This window comes from Alexandromys fortis, unplaced genomic scaffold (genome assembly GCF_014885135.2).
Source record: "Alexandromys fortis isolate MF-2015 unplaced genomic scaffold, M_Fortis_MF-2015_v1.1 scaffold_9, whole genome shotgun sequence".
NCBI lineage: Eukaryota > Metazoa > Chordata > Mammalia > Rodentia > Cricetidae > Alexandromys > Alexandromys fortis.
The window spans coordinates 18,900,544-18,917,826 of NW_026067892.1; the positions used below are offsets into that span (position 1 = coordinate 18,900,544).

General features: G+C 50.8%; 1 protein-coding gene across 2 annotated transcripts; it reads right to left on the minus strand.

Moving 5' to 3' along the window:
• Positions 1–88: 88 nt before the first annotated feature.
• On the minus strand, positions 89–16,929 carry Aifm2 (AIF family member 2). 2 transcript variants are annotated; one of them, XM_050142170.1, is made up of 9 exons: positions 16,774–16,929; positions 10,166–10,364; positions 9,710–9,825; positions 8,481–8,600; positions 8,013–8,105; positions 4,398–4,506; positions 2,562–2,714; positions 1,562–1,762; positions 89–731 (listed from the first exon to the last, which is right to left on the minus strand). In XM_050142170.1, exons 1-9 carry the CDS (start codon positions 16,870–16,872, stop codon positions 580–582), a joined length of 1,242 nt encoding a protein of 413 aa, XP_049998127.1. In that variant the 5' UTR covers positions 16,873–16,929; the 3' UTR covers positions 89–579. The 2 variants fall into 2 exon arrangements, with proteins under 2 accessions (XP_049998127.1, XP_049998138.1); XM_050142181.1 differs by lacking the exon at positions 16,774–16,929 and adding an exon at positions 10,622–10,790.
• Between the last annotated feature and the right edge of the window lie 354 nt (positions 16,930–17,283).

Consider the following 17,283-nt stretch of genomic DNA (forward strand, 5'->3'; position numbering starts at 1 on the left):
TTTGGGAGAATAAAATGAGGCCCCTATTAATGAGGCCCCTACTTAACCTACTTCCTGTGGGACCTATGAGCTTCCCCACCCCAAGTGAGGAGGGACTCAAGGTACAGGCCATCTCCCCACGCCAACACTCTTTCTTTAGTTGGTCTCACGCCGTGGGCTTTACTTACTATACTACAGACAGGACACTAGCTAGAGGAGCCCAGGTCTGCCCTACAGGAGCTCTGCACACTAAGCCTAAAGCCCTATGCATCCGTGTGCACACATGGACACACAGACAGAAGCCTATAGCACAGAAAGCCGCCTCTGCCTCCCCAAGACCCTTTAGCTAGCCCAGCTGCAAGCAGACCTTCCAAATTCAGAAAGAATCTTCTAGGGCTTTTTTTTTTTTCTTTTTTAATGTCTCCCCCTTTACTCTCCGTCTCTCATTTCGGGCTTTATACAAGTTGTATTTCCAGCCAGCACACGACTGACACCATGATCCAAAGAGCTTTTGCTCTTGGCAACTGTCAGGAGGATGTCCTTGGTCGGTCAGTCTGTCACCCCTCTGAGTAGTACCTCAGCTCCCACGCAGCCTCCCTGTCATGGTGGTGACTGACGCATGGTTTTCCAGCTCGTGGAGATGAAGAGGTCCCTGCTCTTGGCCAGTCGCACCATGAGGCGGCCTACATAGTAGCCACTGATCTGGCCCACGCCGTCATTTCTGCCCAAGGACAGGAGGAATGTCAGTGCACCTGGGGGGCAAACACACAAAGCAAGGGGACACCTGAGAGATGCAGCCACGAATGAAGCTTTCAGAGTCCACGAGCAACAGTGCGTGTTTAAGAAAGCAAATCAGATGTCTGGGTATGTGGGTGCGCCTATGTGCGCCTATGTTCATGTCTTGTGTGGCATATGATGTGTACATGTGTGTGGAAACATGTTGAGACCAGAGGATGACAATCCGGGCTGTCATTCCTCAGGAAACAGTCACTTTTTTTATTTTTATTTTTTAAGACTGGATCTTTTACTAACCATGATGCCCAGGTTTTTTTTTTTAGTTTGTTTCTTTGTTTGGTTTTTTTGGCTTTTTGTTTTTAAAACCTGTGTTCTAGAACCGAGTGGAGGTGGCACACGCCTATGATCCCAGCACTCAGAAGGCAGAAGCAGGCAGATCTCTGTGAGTTTGAGGGTAGCCTGGTCTACAAAGCAAGTGCCAGGACAGGCTCCAAAGCTACACAGAGAAACCCTGTCTTGAAAACAATCAAACAAACAAAAAAATGTGTTCTAGGCATCAAACTAGGGTCCTTGATAGCGCATCTGAGCCATCTCTTCACCTCTGTTAGCAATGCTGAAGATGAAACCCAGGGCCTCAGTTCATGCCAGGCAAGAATTCTACCACTGAGCTACAGCCCAATAACACATTTGCTTTTAAAGAGACTGTGAAGTGACCCGCAGTCTAGCGGCCATTCATCTTACAGCTCCCAAAGCCTTCCGTATATCTAATCCCAAGCTTAACAGTTGTAAAATGCCTAAGCTTTCCATCCCAAACTTAACAACTGCCAAATGCCCAAGCTTTCAGTACCTGGCTTGTAGGCTTTGAGGGGCCTCTGCTTCATGGAGTTGACGATGTTGGCCACGGCAATGTTGGCGTGCAGGCCAGCGTGATAGGCCATCTTGGGCTCCTTGATATCAGCACAGTCGCCGATGGCGTAGATGTTGCTGTACCCTTCCACCTGGAGGAACTCGTTCACCTTGAGAGCACCGTTGCTGGCCAGTCTATTCTCTGTTGGGCAAGAGGACACCCCCGAGCAGCCTTGTTAAGTTGCCTCCGGAACAGTGGGACGAGTCCCGGGTGTGGGTCCAGTCACTTCAGAGACGCGTGCTAGGAAGTGACATGCCCACCGGCTGCTCATCCTGCCTGAAGTTCCCATCCATAGTAAACTGGGTGCTCTCTCCATTACCCCTGTGGGCCACCTTCCTTCTAGACTGAAAACTAACTTCCTGCTGGATCGGGCAGAGACTGGTCGGGAAAAGGGTACTCAGCCATTGGTGACAGGTGCCTGGGGATGCAGCGCAACCATGGGGCTTGGCCACTGAGTCTCACTGTCATGTAGATGCTTAAACACACATCGGTCCACCGTCTGTCCCTCTGGCATCTGGATATTGAGCTTTAAGAGATGAGGCCATGTTACGGTCCCCACCCTCCCCGAACGGAGGTCTGAAACTGAAGTACCAGGTGCTGAGGTCTGGGGTTGGAGAGAGCAGCACACCTATCTACGGAGGGGGAGAGCCTGACCTGGGACTTCCTCAGCTTCCTTACGGGAAGCATCAGGAAGGGAAGCCATTCTCCCCACTCTGAAGCCTGCTTCCATCTCGGTCCACTAGGTGGAAGCCCTTAACCTCAGAAGATTGTGGCCTCCAAGCTGAGCAGGCAGGGCCTCTCGCCTAAACTTAAAGTTCAAGATCTATGGGATAAGAGGAGACAGGGTGCCGGTTCAGGTGGGAAGGGCTGTGGTGTGTCTCCGGATGCTAGAGAGAAAGGAGGCGGCTCGGGGGCAGCTACGCCTGGGCCACGCACTCACCAAAGGCACTGTGGTAAGCAGAGCTGTTGATCTTGATCCCGTTGCACAGGATCACCAGGTTGGTGGCCACCTCCGTGCCCTTGTCCGTCTGCACCTTGATGTAGTCCCGGAACTCACTGAGAGGCAGTTCCTCCAGGTTGCTCACCCGCTCGCCTGTGGAGGGGTCCGAGACAGGGAGCTGGCACACACCAAGGCAGACCACGGGGAAAGTGATCACTCCCCTCGTGACTCTCCCCCTTGGTCCGCTCTCCCGCCCCACCACCACACAGCAGGATGTGGACAGCTGACCCCACGGGATCCATCTGGAGGAAAGTTCCCGGAAGCTGCTGAAGGGAAGTGAAATCAAGCTTCCCAAGTTCTAGGAAACGCTACTCAACAGAGGGCCCCATCCTGTTCCGAAGGGCAGCTTGTTTGTCCCGTCTAAGCGGAAGGCCCCTAGTATAGCACAGACCAGAAAGCAGAGAAAGCGTCCAGTTGGTAGGGTACTTGCAAGATGTGCAGAAAGTCCTGTGTTCTATACCCAGCCCCGAAAAACTATGTATAGTGTGTATGCCAGTGTTCTGGAAAAGGAGGCGGGAGGATTACAAATTCAGTCCTCCTTGCTGACACAGTTTAAGGCCGACCTGGTCTACATGAGATACTCTCTCTCAAAAGTTAAAATAAATAAATAAAAATATATGAAGGGGCTGGAGAGAGGACTTTTTCCTCCAGGAGACCCAGATTTGATTCCAAGCATCTAAATAGAGGCTAAAAACCGTCTGTGACTCCAGTTCAAGGGGATCTAATAATATCCTCTTCTGGCCTCCAGAGGCACTGGGCACGTACATGGTACATAGACATGTACATTGGCAAAAATCCGCACACATAAAATTATTTTAAGGGATGGATGAGTGGATAGATGTATGTATGTATGTGTGGGTGGATGGATGGATGGATGGATGGGTGAATTGGTGATGGATGGATGGGTGGGCGGACAGGTGGGTGGATGGATAGATGGGTAGGTTAGATGGATGGGTGGGTGGATGGGTGATGAATGGATGTATGGATGGATGGATGGATGGATGGATGGACAGGCAGGTGGATGGATGGATGAATGGATGGATGGGTACGTGGCAAAAGGCAGAGAAAGTGAGAGGATCTATTTGAAAGGAAAGTGTTTCTAGTCCTCGGGGACCAGTCACCAAAGGAGGCTGTGACAGCTGAGTGGGGCTTCCACAGCAACTGCCTCATACCCTTCTGCACAGAACACAGAGGGGACACGCAGGTGCCATCCCACTCCAAATAGTAGGAGCTTCTCTCTCTTCCTGCTCTAGACAAAAAAAAAAAAAAAAAAAAAAAAAAAAGTCACACCCAAAATCAGGGAGGTGGGGATGGATGCCTTTAGTCTTTAGTCCCAGCACTCAGGCTGCAGAAGCAGGTGGAATGTTAGGAGGCAGAGGCAGAGTGAGTTCCAGGACAGCCAGGGCCACACAGAGACTGGAAAAAAAAAAAAAGTCACCCTCGATGCCTCAAATTGCATGCCAGTTCCATCTTCCACAGAGACAGGAAAAATGAAAACATGGGGCGGATCCTTTAGTCAGCCAGTGAATAGCACCCCCTATCTGTCGTTGTGCCTAACTACAGCCGGGTCCCGCTAGCCCTGTGACTTTGACTTCCCGCTGCATACAGCTCAAGCAGGCTCCCACGTCTGAGACTTCTGATGCTCTCTGGATACAATGGGAAGGAGGGGAGCCTGAGCGGATGAACCACGGCTACAGCCCCAACCGGCGGCACGGCTGGGCCACGGGCAGTGTATCAGCAGGTGGGGGCTGGACAGGAGGGGCTTGTCACACGTACTCAACAGCAGCTGCACGCCCTTCCGGAGGAGGATCTCCTTTACTTCCTGCCGCACACTGGGCAGGAGCTCCTGGTCGGCCAACTGTACTTTGGAGTGGATGAGAGTGACCTGGGACAAACACAAACAAACAACACAGGTGTTGAGAGGGGAGCCCTGAGTCGCCCCTCCTTCTTCCCATGTAATACTGAGGAAATGAGCATGGGAGACAAACTCTACACAGCAGCCAGGGCTCCAGCCCACCTCTCAGGACTCAGTGCCCCTGAACCAGAGGACCACCCATGTGCGACTGCCCAAACCCACACCTCACCTAAGGCAAACGGACAATGTTTTCAGGGTGTGCAATTGTATAATCAGTATATAAGCTGCTGGCATTCCGACCCCATACCAGGCTGATAGCAACACTGCTCTAGTTGTAAAATGAGCCTCACTGGCATATCCGCTTGCTGTCTCAGCAAGAAGACATGTAGTCAGATTGTGACCACCGTCCAGGTCAGACTCGGAAATCGGGCTGCCTCTCGGGCCTGATGGCACAGGCCTGTAATCTCAGCCACTGTGGAGGTTGAGGTAGGAGGATCTCAGGTTTCAGGCCAGGCTGAATTCCAGACCAACTGGCTACTGAGTCAGATCCTGTCTCCAAAAGTAAAAAGAGACTGCGCAGTGGTGGTCTAAACCTTTAATCCCAGCACTCAGGAGGCAAAAGCGTGCAGATCTTTGAGTTTGAGGCCAGCCTGGTCTGCAGAGTAAGTTCTAGGACAGCTAGGGCTACAGAGAGAAACCCTGTCTCCAAAATAAAATAAGATAAAACATAAAAAAGAGGGCTGGAGCCATAGCGTACGGGTAGAATGTTTGCTTAGCACATACGAAGTCTTAGAAGGAAAAGGCAGAAGGAAGGGAAAAGCGGAGAAGAGGGGAAGTGGGGGCTTGACTAGGTTGAAATCCCATCTCTGACACCTGGACCAGACATCTCCTGAGACTCACCAGAATTCAATTGTCCCACTCAGGAACTGTGTAATGATGGACGAGAAAACACGTTCACGGAGGGAGAGCTGGCAAAATGGCTCACCAGGTAAGGTGATTGCCACCAAGCCTGACAACCTGAGTGTGAACCCAGGACCCACAGGGTAGAAGGAGAGAAACAGCTCCTATAGTTGTTCTATGATCTCCGCATAGAGAGCAGAATGTGGCATGTACACACACACACACACACACACACACACACTAAAGTAAGTAAAAATTTTAATTTTTTTTTTTTGAGACAGGGTCTCTCTACTTCAATAATTCTCAACCTGTGGCCACAACCCCTTTGAGGGGGGTTAAACAACCCTTTCACAGGGGTCACCGAAGACCATCAGAGATATCAGATACCTACATTACAGTTCAGAAGAGTATCAAAATCACAGGTATGACGTAGCAATGAAAATCATTTTATGGTTGGGGGTGACCACAACATGAGGATCTGTATTAAAGTGTCACAGAATCAGGAAGGTTGAGAACCACTGTTCTTCATGGTCCTGGCTGTCCTGGGACTCGCTATATAGACCAGGCTGGCCTAGAACTCACAGAGATCTTGCCTGTGCCTCCCACGTGCTGGGATTAAAGTGTACTACTATGCTCGGCCCTAATAAAAATGTGGTAAAGGAGGGAACTCAGCACACGCCAATCACACACGTGTTCCTACATGCCTACTAACACAACATAGATCCTACCCTGAGTTAGTTGAAACGTATTACTTTAGACTGTCTTTATCCCCGTGACATGACAAGAATTCTGGTCTGTTCCTGGTTGCTGACACAGAGCTCTGAAGCCTTGTAGTGCTGGAAGAATCATTTGTTCTGATATTTGGCCCTAATTCCTAACCCAGAGCTTCTGTGACCTTTGTAATTCTCTGAGTGACAAACTACTGAATGCCTTGGAATTTCTTGGGTGACAGGGACATCATTCAATCTGATGGGACAATGCCACCAGAATCAAACCACAGTAGGAGCTTCCAGCCCCTGCCCCAATCTCCCAGGAAGCTCAGGGAGCTGGAGGTGGAGTTCCACAGTTCATCATGCCAATGAGGAAGCCTTCAAATCCCCCTGCAAGACTTGGAGAGGAGAGCCTCCTCATGAATGAAGGTGGCATACCCCAACTCCAGGGAGAAAGAGGCCCCTGTGTTTGGGATCTCTTTATCTGGCTGTTCATATATGTCCTTTAAAGGCTTATTTTATTAGTTTTAGTTACATGTCTGTATGTGGATATACACACATGAGTGCAGTGCCTATCGAGTCCAGGAGAGGGCACTAGATCCCCTGGAGCTGGAAATACAGGTGGGGTGAGCCCCACATGTGGGTGCTAAGAACCAAACCTGGGCCCCCTGCAAGAGCAGTATGAACTCTTAACCATCGAGCCATCTCTCCAGCCCCATCAGTGTCCTTTAAAACCTCTTTTGTGGTAAGCTAGCTGTATCTCTGGGGTCTATATGACACTCTAGCTGCTATAAAACCCAATGGAAAGAACTTTCCGCTTATAGCTGGGTCAGAAGTGTTATTTAAAAAGGGACCTACGACTCCACTGTCATCGGAGGTGGGAGCAGCCGTATGGGGCTGAGCCCTTGGCCTGTGGTGTATGTGCCAATTCCAGGCAGCTCTGGAGTTGAACTGCATCATGGGAGACCCCACTGGTGCTAGTAAGATCAGTCGGTGTTGGAAGAGACCCACTCTGCTCATCTCGGAAGCACTGAGAACAAGCGGGGGAGGGTGGGCTTTCTATGCAACACACATGAATCAAAATGAATGCTTTAACTACATCCATCAGTCACCATAATTTCCAGCCATTTGTCAGAGAGTAAGCATATAATTAAATTATGCCAGATTGATTCTCCTTGTGGAAGCCGACCATCTCTCCCCAGGGAGAGGAGTGCTGTTCCCGGGCTCTTTGTGGCTCGAAGAAGCTCACTCACATGAGCTAAGGCTGACCTACCATGACCACCATGTGGCTGTCCAGGGCAAGGGCTGCCAATCAAACATACCAAGAAACTTCCACAGCAAAAAGAGAACATCCAGGCTTCATCCCAAAGGCTCTCACTTGGAAGGAGAGACATGGGCGGTTGGGTTTATGAGACAACTCGCTGGCCCTCCTCTCCCCACGTTCAGAGCTCTGTACAGCCAGGAGCCGAAGCAGGAGGCTCTTCTCGCTATGTGGAGTGACTGCATGTGGAATTGCTTTAGGACAAGATGGAAAACACTCTGCTCATGCATGTGGGGCTCCAGCCTCCCAGGACCCGAGCAAAGTCCTGGTGTTGCTGGAGTGGGAGATGGGTAAAGGTAAAGGGGCTTGTCCCCAGGCATGATGATATGGGTTCAAATCCCAGGGGAGACAGGGTGGAAGGACAGAACTGACTCCCACAGAATATCCTCCGACTCACACCGTGGCACTTGTGCATGTACACACACAAAGATATTATATATGTGTATATATATATACATATATACATACATTTTATATAAATTTATGTATATTTATATATAAATACAAATTTATATATAAATACATTATATATGTACATATAAATAAATATTTATTTAATGTTATGATAATTTTTTAAAAAAAGATAGCTAAGAAGGCCACCTCACCTCCTTCTTGGGGTATTCCGTTTTTATCTCTGCTGCCATCTCCACTCCTGCAGAGCCACCTCCCACCACCACGATGAACTCTGAGAGCTGGATCTGAAGAAGAAGAAGAAGGGACCATGAAGCATGCCCACATGCCTGCACGGTGGCTCAGCCTATGGAGGGGGAGGGAGGCCCTGGCTAAAGAAGGGCAGAGCTCCGTCCATATTTGGGCTCCAGATCCCTGGGGGAGTGGGAGCACGGAGCACTGTGCCGCACAGCAGGTGGAAGGGGCGGCGTGTGTGTATATAAAGAGGCGACAAGAGGGAGGAGCAGGTCTGAGGCCTCCTCCGGGAAAATGTCTCTCTAACAGCTCTCCACTGCTCGCAGGCTGTTTTGGCAGCCATGGGGTCCTCCCAGATAGTCCCCCTGCTCCAGAGCCACAGCGCTCCGGCCTGCCCACACTGCCCCACATCCGTCAGTGTGGCGCACCTGCTTCACCATGTCCTCGTAGGCCTGGATGGCTGCCTCCTGGCAGGACACCTCATTAAACTTGCCAGGGAAGGGCCCGGTGCTGCCTGTGGCCAGGATGAGATGGGAGAAGGGCAAGGCCTAGAGAGGATAAGAAAAAGATGCGTGAGTTAAGTAAGTCGGGCCGGAAGGGCTGGGCCTCTGCCTCCAACAGCTGGACACCAGGGACCATGGAGCGTTGCAGAAAAGAGGCTTCTTGGGTTGGGATTATGAGGCAACGCCCTGGTCCACCTCTCCTCACGTTCAGAGCTCTGTACAGCCAAGGGCCCAAGGAGGAGGAGGAGGAGAAAACACCACACTAATGGGAGGCATATAAGGTACAGGAGCAAAAATCACCTAAGAACGCAGGAGAGCAAGGGGTGTAGAGCTAACCGGCATAGGGGCCAGGAGCAGGAGACTGCCTGGGGAAGGGGGGTGGCAGTAAGCAAGACTCACACCTCCATTGTGGAGTTAGTTTGGAATCTTGTGGACTTTTGTTTTTGAGACTGGGTCTCGTGTAGCCCAGTTACGTAGCCATGGATGGCCTTGAACTTCTAACCTCCTGCTTCCAGCTCCAATGTAACTGGGATTACGTGGCACGTACCACCATGCTCTGGAGTGGGAATTCATTCAGCCTTTGGGGGTACCGGACTTAGGGGTGTGGTCTTTTGTCTGAGTACATGATGGCTTTTAAGAGCTAGGAGTGGGCTCTCTCACTCTCTTGGCTTGTGGTCGGAGTTCCGTTTGCAGCTCTCGGAGCCCACAGAGCAGAGGACCGGGAAGACTCTCTACCTTTATTGTGTGAGTGTTCCCCAAGTAAACATGTGTTATTCTTTCCCCCAGGTTCTCATGGACTTCCTTATTTACACCTACAGCGCTCAGTGCTGAGGAGCAAACCCGGGGCTTCATGCACACGCTAGGCAGGAATTCTACCAACTGAGCCACATCCCCGATTCCTCTCTTGGATATTTTAGACTCCTCCATCTATCATGCCAAAAGGGGGAGAATGACACTTATGTAAAGGCTCAGGACAGTGCCCGGCATGTAGAAAAGGCTCGGGCAACCCCAGCCACCCTCTGCTTGTGTCTGCTGTGACGGAGCCTTGGTCACCAAGAATGTCCTGTGAAGCAGAAAGTGGGACCTGGAGCCCACAGATGGCTCCTCTTGGCCTTGAGGGGGGCCTACTCCCACCCAGGCACCCACACACTTACCTCACCGCCCTGTAGCAACACGGTATGGTTCTTCAGGTCTATGCCAATCACTTTGCCCTGTCGGAAGTTGTCCCTGAAGGTCACTGAGTAAGAAATGAATGTCTTTTTGGCAAAGCCTGGGAACGGACACAGAAGACGTCACAGGGTCAAACAGGGTTGAAACATTCCCAAGTCACATACCCACAGGGGTGCTCTTGGCCACAGCCAGGCCAGTGGGTATACCCAGATGTCCACTCTGCCCTCAAGTTCCCGTCTGGTCCTCAGAAGACCCTAAGCTCTGAAAAAGAAGTTCTGTAAAGAACTGGCACTTCTTTATGAAAGATGCTTAAGACCAGAGGCTTGAGTTTAAGAATGAATCTAAGGCCTGGAGCAACTTGCCCCAAATGGAGAAAATGCCCCCAGCTCCGACATACCCCATAACAGTGACAAGACTGCGCTCTCAAAAGAGCAACTCACCGCTCTCCACAGAGGCCCGGAGGGCTGCCACATTGTGGTGGAAGGAGTCCTTCATGTCCACCAGCATGAAGGGGATGTTCTGTGCCTGCAGCTGGCTGGCGGCCGCTATCCCTCCAAAGCCCCCTCCCACGATGACCACGTGCACAGCTCCCGTATCCACCGAGACCTGGGACCCCATCTCGAACTGGGTGCTGTTGGGCTGGGAAAAGAGACTACATCAGATTCAGGGGAATGAGAGAACAGGGTGTCCATGGCAAGAGACAGGCTGACATCAGGAGTCTTCCTCGATCACTCTGCTCTCCTTATTCTCTGAGACAGGGTCTCTCAGTTGAACCCAGAGCTAACCAATCTGGCTAGTCAAGCAAAGACACATACGCGCGCGCACCCCCCCCCCCACACACACACAAGTACATAAAAATTTAACTTTAAGAAGTGGGGCCCTGATGTTTCAAGTACTTGCTCTTTCTTGTCTTCCCCATGGGAGGGTGCAGCAGAGGTTGGCTCCTTGACTTTGAACTTTCCAGCCTTCAGAGCCATGAGCCAACAAATTTCTGCTCCTTATAAGCTCTCCAGTCTGCAGCAGTCTGTAGCAACACCAGGAACAGACTGAGATCACAGGGGAGGAGTCAGCCTACTATGGGATAGGTCACTCCAAAGCAGCAACACCCCTCACCCTGGGGACATCTAAGAGGTATGACCCAAGACACAGTGGTGGTGACAGGAAGAGACCTGCCTGGGGGGGAAAATCTCAATGACTGTCCCTAGTGAGGAAGGGGGGAGGGATAGACCCTGTGCTGGGAAGGGAGAGCAAGGCCCTGACGGAGGCTGAGAGGAGAAGCAAGAGAACTATCATCTGAGGAGCGTGCCTGCAGTGGGCATAGCCTAAGCTTGAGGCCCACTGCTTAGACTGGGGCAGGCTACCCAGTTCCCAGCACACTGAGAGCAAACCTTGGTTGAGCCTCAGGAGCTAACATTCTACAACCTTTGGCCCAGAGCTGGTTGTTGAGGTATCTAAGAAAGAGCCCATCTAGGTCACTAGACTCAGAACTGCTGAGTCCAGAGATCGAAGCAGCTGGAAGGTACCAGGACTCACCTGGCACCTGCAGGAGGCTATCAGGCTCACTGGCAGGATCCTGGAGTCTGACCCTATGCCTCCAGCCCAAATGAACCCCAGAGACAAACACGTGATCTTGAGGCTTGCCAGTGTGAAGAGAACCACCCATCCATGTGAGGGCCAAGTCTCTCCAGCCGAGATCTAGACAGCAGGAGAAGGGTTGCTGGGTGGTACTGTCTCAGATCAAAGGACATCCTACTCCTTCTGCCCGGGCCAGGTCAGAAGAAGGGACATCTAGGGAGACACTAAAGACAGAAAAGCTACATAAAGCAGCCAGAGAGGCCCAGGAGGCAATACTCCCTCTCCTCCTCTAGCTCCTCAGAGGGTTGCCCCCAGCTAATTCTGAGTATTCAGCAGGCTAACTATGCCAACTGAATAGAAGATGGATATCCCAGGGAACCAAGCCCCAGGAAGACACAGGTACCCAGCCGGAGGCAGGAATGGACACCAGTGGATTAGCAGGGGCTAGAAACAGGGAAGGTCATAAGGTGGAAGGCAGCGCGGGCTATGTTCCACTTGCCCCCTTCTGTGTGGGCTGAGTCAGTGAGTAAGAGTTCAAGGCACATGTAGCAGAAATGTGGGGAGAGCAGGTGACAGGCCAGCACAGATGTCACTAAGATCCCATCATGCCAGATGGGCCAACAAAGCTGCCCTTGCCTCTCCTGAGAATGCCATCCCCCAGAGGAGTGAGTGCCAGGGCCTTACTGAGCTGGCCAAAAGTCCAAGATGCCTCAGCTCCTCCCTGATCACCTAGCTGCTTCCCCAAAGGGCAGTCTTTGGCTACGCTCAACCAAGTCAGCCCCTAGTAAAGCCAAATTGCTGCTCTGGCCTTGAGGATCAAGAATGGCAAGAAAAAAAGAGGCCGTTTCTCACTTCCTGCTGCTCTTTCTGGAATCTTCCTTCTCTCTCCTCCACTGACCTCTGCCACCCTCACTTGGGGGATTGAAGGCCAGCAACTCTCTTGAACATTCCAGCTCCTTTCCCAATACTTGGACACACTAATTGTCCTTGGCTCTTCTCTGTCCATTCTTGCCTGCCCCTCCGCGGAGCGGGTAGGGGATGGGGGTAGAGCAAGGTTCCTCTTCACTGGGCCATAACCTACTTGGCCAGCCACCTAAAACCAAAGGCCCAGGCTGCAGTCCTCCACTTCCAGCTACAGACCCTGCGATTGCTCCAAATACATACCTGGAATGAATGATCGTTACTTATGTATATGAATGTGCTTAATATGGCAGCCAGACCGGGCCAGCAGTAACCACTGAAGATTCCATTGGCCCACAGAAACCTCCATTGGTGGGAGACTCTAGAAGAGACTCCCACACACCCATATAGCCTATTGATTTTTAAAGAGTGAAGCTGGGGGGCTGGAGAGATGGCTCAGTGGTTAAGGGCATTGCCTGCTCTTCCAGAGGTCCTGGGTTCAGTTCCCAGCAACCACATGGTGGCTCACAACCATCTGTGGTGAGGTCTGGTGCCCTCTTCTGGCCTTCAGGAATACACACAGACAGAACATTGTATACATAATAAATAAATAAATATTTTTTAAAAAAAAAAGAGTGAAGCTGGGTGGTGGCAGCGAACACCTTTAATTCGGGTACTTGGGAGGCAGAAGCAGGCAGATCTCCGTGAGTTCTACAAGAGGTAGTTTCAGGATAGGCTCCAAAGCTACAGAGAAACGCTAACTTGAAAAACAAAACAACAAAAACAAATTAACAACAACAAGAGTGAATAGCATTTTTCCATGAAAGGCTTGTCCATGGGCAAGTCAGGCAACAGGATCATCACCTATAGATCTTCACCCCCTTTGCGAGCAATAAGACACAGCACTTTGGTGTATACATGCAGTTTTGTGATTGCTGCAAGCTTGGCGTTCCCTGTCACTTTGCCTTTCATACGTGTGGGGTTTTCATCCTATTTTGGAAAAAGAAAGCTTAGCCACTGGAGGATGCTCCACCTTTATCAGATCTGACCCTGTTCCCTGAACCATGACATAGTTCCCTGAGCCATAACACTAGGCTAAGAAGAGGTTTCTACTTTCTTAGCTTTCGGTTGCTTAAATTGCTAAACATTCTAAACATGCTACACATTGCTAAAGTGTGTGTTGTTTTGGCAAAAATAATTAAGCTTCAACAGCGAGACAGGGCTGTGGAGATTGGAGATGTCTCAAGAAAGTGTAAAGTGTCTGCCGGGCAAGCGTGGGTTCTGAGTGTGTATGCCAAAGACTCACTTAAGAGCTGGTGGTTCAGACCTGCAATTCCGGCACCCCATAAGCAGAGACAAACAGATCCCTGAAGGTGATTGGCCAGCAGGCCTAGGCAAATCAATGAGTTTTTGATTTGGAGAGACCTTGTCTCAAAGAAGAAAAAAAAAAAAAAAAGAGGGACCAGAAATGGCTCAGGTCTTAAATCCCAGCACTCTGGAGGCATAGGTAGAGGTAGGCAGATCTCTGTAAGTTCAAGGCTAGCCCGGTCTACATAGAGAATTCTAGGCTAGGTAGGGCTACAAAGTGAGACCCTGCCACAAAAAAATAAAATAGATGGGTGCTTATCAAGGAAGGGTGCCCATGTCAACTTCGTACACACGCATACGCACGCACAAGCTGCACAAGGAAGCTAGCTGTGATGGTATATCACACCTGTGATCCCAGATCAACATAAGTTCAAGGCCAGCCTTAACCAAATAGTGAATTTTAGGGCTATAGAGTAAGACTCTATCTCAAAAAGGAAATAGTGAGATAGGTCTATGATTATATGATTTTTAATCAAATATAATTTGTATATAAGAGTTACCATCTAAAGTGGAAATCGGCAGGTTTTTTTTTTAATTTTATTTATTTATTTATTATGTATACAATGTTCTGTCTGTATACCTGCAGGCCAGAAGAGGGCGCCAGACCTCATTACAGATGGTTGTGAGCCACCATGTGGTTGCTGGGAATTGAACTCAGGACCTTTGGAAGAGCAGGCAATGCTCTTAACCACTGAGCCATCTCTCCAGCCTGGCAGGTTTTATTATACTTTCCAGATTGAACAACCACAACTATCAATCCAGAAAACTTTCATTACGGTGTGATACCATCAGATGTAAATCCAGCACTCAGGGGGCACAGAGGTGGACGGATAGAGTTCGAGGTCAGTCTAGAATGTGTACCGGAGACCCTGTCTTAGAGAATCCTTTGGCGGCTAACATACGTGTCTCCACGGACTGCCTGCCCTAGACGTTTAGTACAAACAGAACCGTACAACACATAACCTCTTGTATCTGGTTCCTTTCCCTGGCTTGTATGGTGTCTGTTTCTCCTTCACATGGCCAAATAACATTATTATATGACTGCACCACATTCTCATGGATGATTCAACATCTTAGCCTTCACTTCCTGGCTGTTGTGAATGGCGCAGCCATGGATGGACATCTGTGCTCCAGGTTTTACACGGCCATGTTTGGAAGTTTAGCCTATGGCTATGGGAGAACTGCTGAGTCATGGGGAACTCTAGGTTTAACTTTCTCAGACATTCCCAGCAAGGAAGCACAGAGAATCTCAACTAAAAATACTGGGTTCAGAAATACTAGCTTAAAGCAGTGGTTCTCAACCTTCCTAATGCTGCGACCTTTTAACACAGTTCCTCAGGCTGTGGTGACTCCCAACCATAAAATTATTTTCGTTTTTACTTCGTAACTGTAATGTTGCTACTGTTATGAATCATAATATAAGTATCTGTGTTTTCCAATGATCTTAGGTGACCCCTGTGAAAGGGTTGTTTGAAATTCCTCCCCTCCTTAAAAGGGTTGCAACCCACAGGTTGGGAACCCCTGGCTTAAAATAAGTCTCAAGTGCTGGGGCATAATTCTTTTGGTGGATCATTTGCCTAGCGTGCACGAAGTCCTGGGTTTGATTCCTAGCATCACAGAAACCAGGTGAAGCTCACTTTTACAAGTGAGAAGCAGAAGGTTCAGAAGTTCAAGGCTGGCCTTGGATACATAGTAAGTTTGAGGCTGCCAAGAGCTACATAAGACCCTGTCCCCCTACTCATCCCCCACCCCTTAAAAAAAAATGGTACAGCATTTCCCAAGTAATTGGACCATTGCCTCATCTCCCAAAACATACACACACTTGCACTGATGTGGTTCACACTTGAACCTGCCTATCAGCCCTGTTTTCTCTGCCATGCAGCCTGATCCCAGGGTCAGAGTCGTTCAGAAGTCTACTACTGGAACACATTTCTGCCATGGCTGTCGAGAGGTCAAACCTCAGACAACACAGAACAGGAGCTGTGTACACCCAGGCCAACGAGAGGCCAGGCCATCCCTGTCTTAAAAAAAAAAAAAAAAAAAAGAATCACAAATACACCACACAGTCATTTGAATCATCCTGGCTTATACAGGGACCATTTCAACACTGGCACACAGGATAACCTTGTCTCCACAGTGGCCAAGAGAGGCGGAAGGCTGCTGAAGTGTGACTCAATGGGCTATGATGTCTCTCTTCCACTGGGGAAGAGAGGTGATGGCTCCCCTCTTTGGACACCAGGGACCAGGCTGAGGGTGGGCACTCTGGGGAATGCCCTCCCAAATGTACTCTTGAGAAACACCCAGTGCTAAAGGACCACAAGTCGCTTCGGTATCAGGGACACTCCTGTACTCAAACCCCGCCCCACGTGACTTGCACATCCCGTCTGCTGTGCACCTTCATCTACCACCACGCAAAGTTCACTGACGGTACAGTACTTGATAGGCCCGGTACTATCTCTTATGGGTGGATGGTCCTGGAACGGCCTAACATTGACTGGGGGTCAGTGTCCTGGTGACTAGGAGGCAACCTGGGTCCATCCTGACGTGCAGCCCCCTTGAGGTACTCCTTTAGGTGTGGCTGAGCACTTGGGATGTGTGAGCAGCAGACAATGGCTCATGCTAGAAGCTGATGGCAGCCTTGGAGGATAGGTGCTGAGTGGGGAGACCTGGAAGTCCCTTCCCAGTCTGCGCCTGTTCTCTCGCAGGAGACTCCTAAGACAGCTGAGCCCTCCCGCCCCTCCCCTTAAATTCGTGGGTCAAAGAGATCTCGGAGAGAGAGTGGATCCAGCCATGGCTGATCTTGTTTTGGCAGAACCCCGACTTCGCGGGGGCAGGGGAGGGGGCAGGGTGAAGCAGGCCTCCAATGCACCCGAACTGATGATCACTTGGGCAACCCCACTCACTTTCCCTGAGATCCCTAAGGGTCTCCTCGCTGCGATCAGACACAGCAGTCCTTCAGTCTGAGAACCCTCCCGGGATCGGGACAAAGCCTGCCCGCCTGCCCCGCCGCCCCTGAGCGTCCTGCTCCCCACGGGGCCCTAAGTTCCCGGAAAGACTTAGCGGGGGATTTAAGGGCGGGGAATCCGGTCCTACGGGTCGGTGCTGGGTATCCTAGGCAACGGCACCTCCTCAGAAAGTCGTGGTCCCTGTCGTTCCTCCACCGTTACCCCGCTGCACCCGGGAATAAGGGCCCAGGCGACCTCACCTGCCGCTGTCCGCGTGTCTTCCGGCGGCCGCGGAGGCCCTGGCCAGGGCGTGCCCATCGCTGTCCTAGGCCTGCGGCGCCGCCCCGAGTCCCGCCCATCCCTACTGCCCTAACACTGACCTTGACCGCCTCCAACTTGGAGACTTTGTTCTCTGCAGCCGTCTTAGCCTTTCTGCCTGCCAGCGCTCGCGCCCCAGTTATGCCTAGGTTTCTGGGAGACACCTGTAGGTCTTATACCCTCCCCCACCCCCACGTGTGTGTGCTCTAGCTGTGCAGGGGGGCTGAGCGCCTCTCGTGTGCCCAGCCCTGGTTACTGCACTGGGGGCTTTAACAAGAAGAGTGGAATGACTGTATCTTTTGGTCAGGTGATGGCCTGGGGAAATACGGGACAAAGCACAAAACTAGGGACGCCGCTCAGTAGGGTAGACCGCCTATCCTGAATGCCCTAGGTTCCGTACCAGCATTACAAAAGCAGAGCGTGGTGGTGACTGTAATCCTAGAACGTGGGTG

Bases quoted from the DNA above. Each gene is read 5' to 3' on its own strand.
- Aifm2 (XM_050142170.1), bottom strand. From the start codon at position 16,872: ATGGGCGGGACTCGGGGCGGCGCCGCAGGCCTAGGACAGCGATGGGCA. The intron at 2,715-4,397 runs GTACGTGTGACA...ACCCCTCCACAG, and splicing joins GGGCGTGCAGCTGCTGTTGA to GCGAGCGGGTGAGCAACCTG. The intron at 732-1,561 runs GTACTGAAAGCT...TTTGCCCCCCAG, and splicing joins CCTCAAAGCCTACAAGCCAG to GTGCACTGACATTCCTCCTG.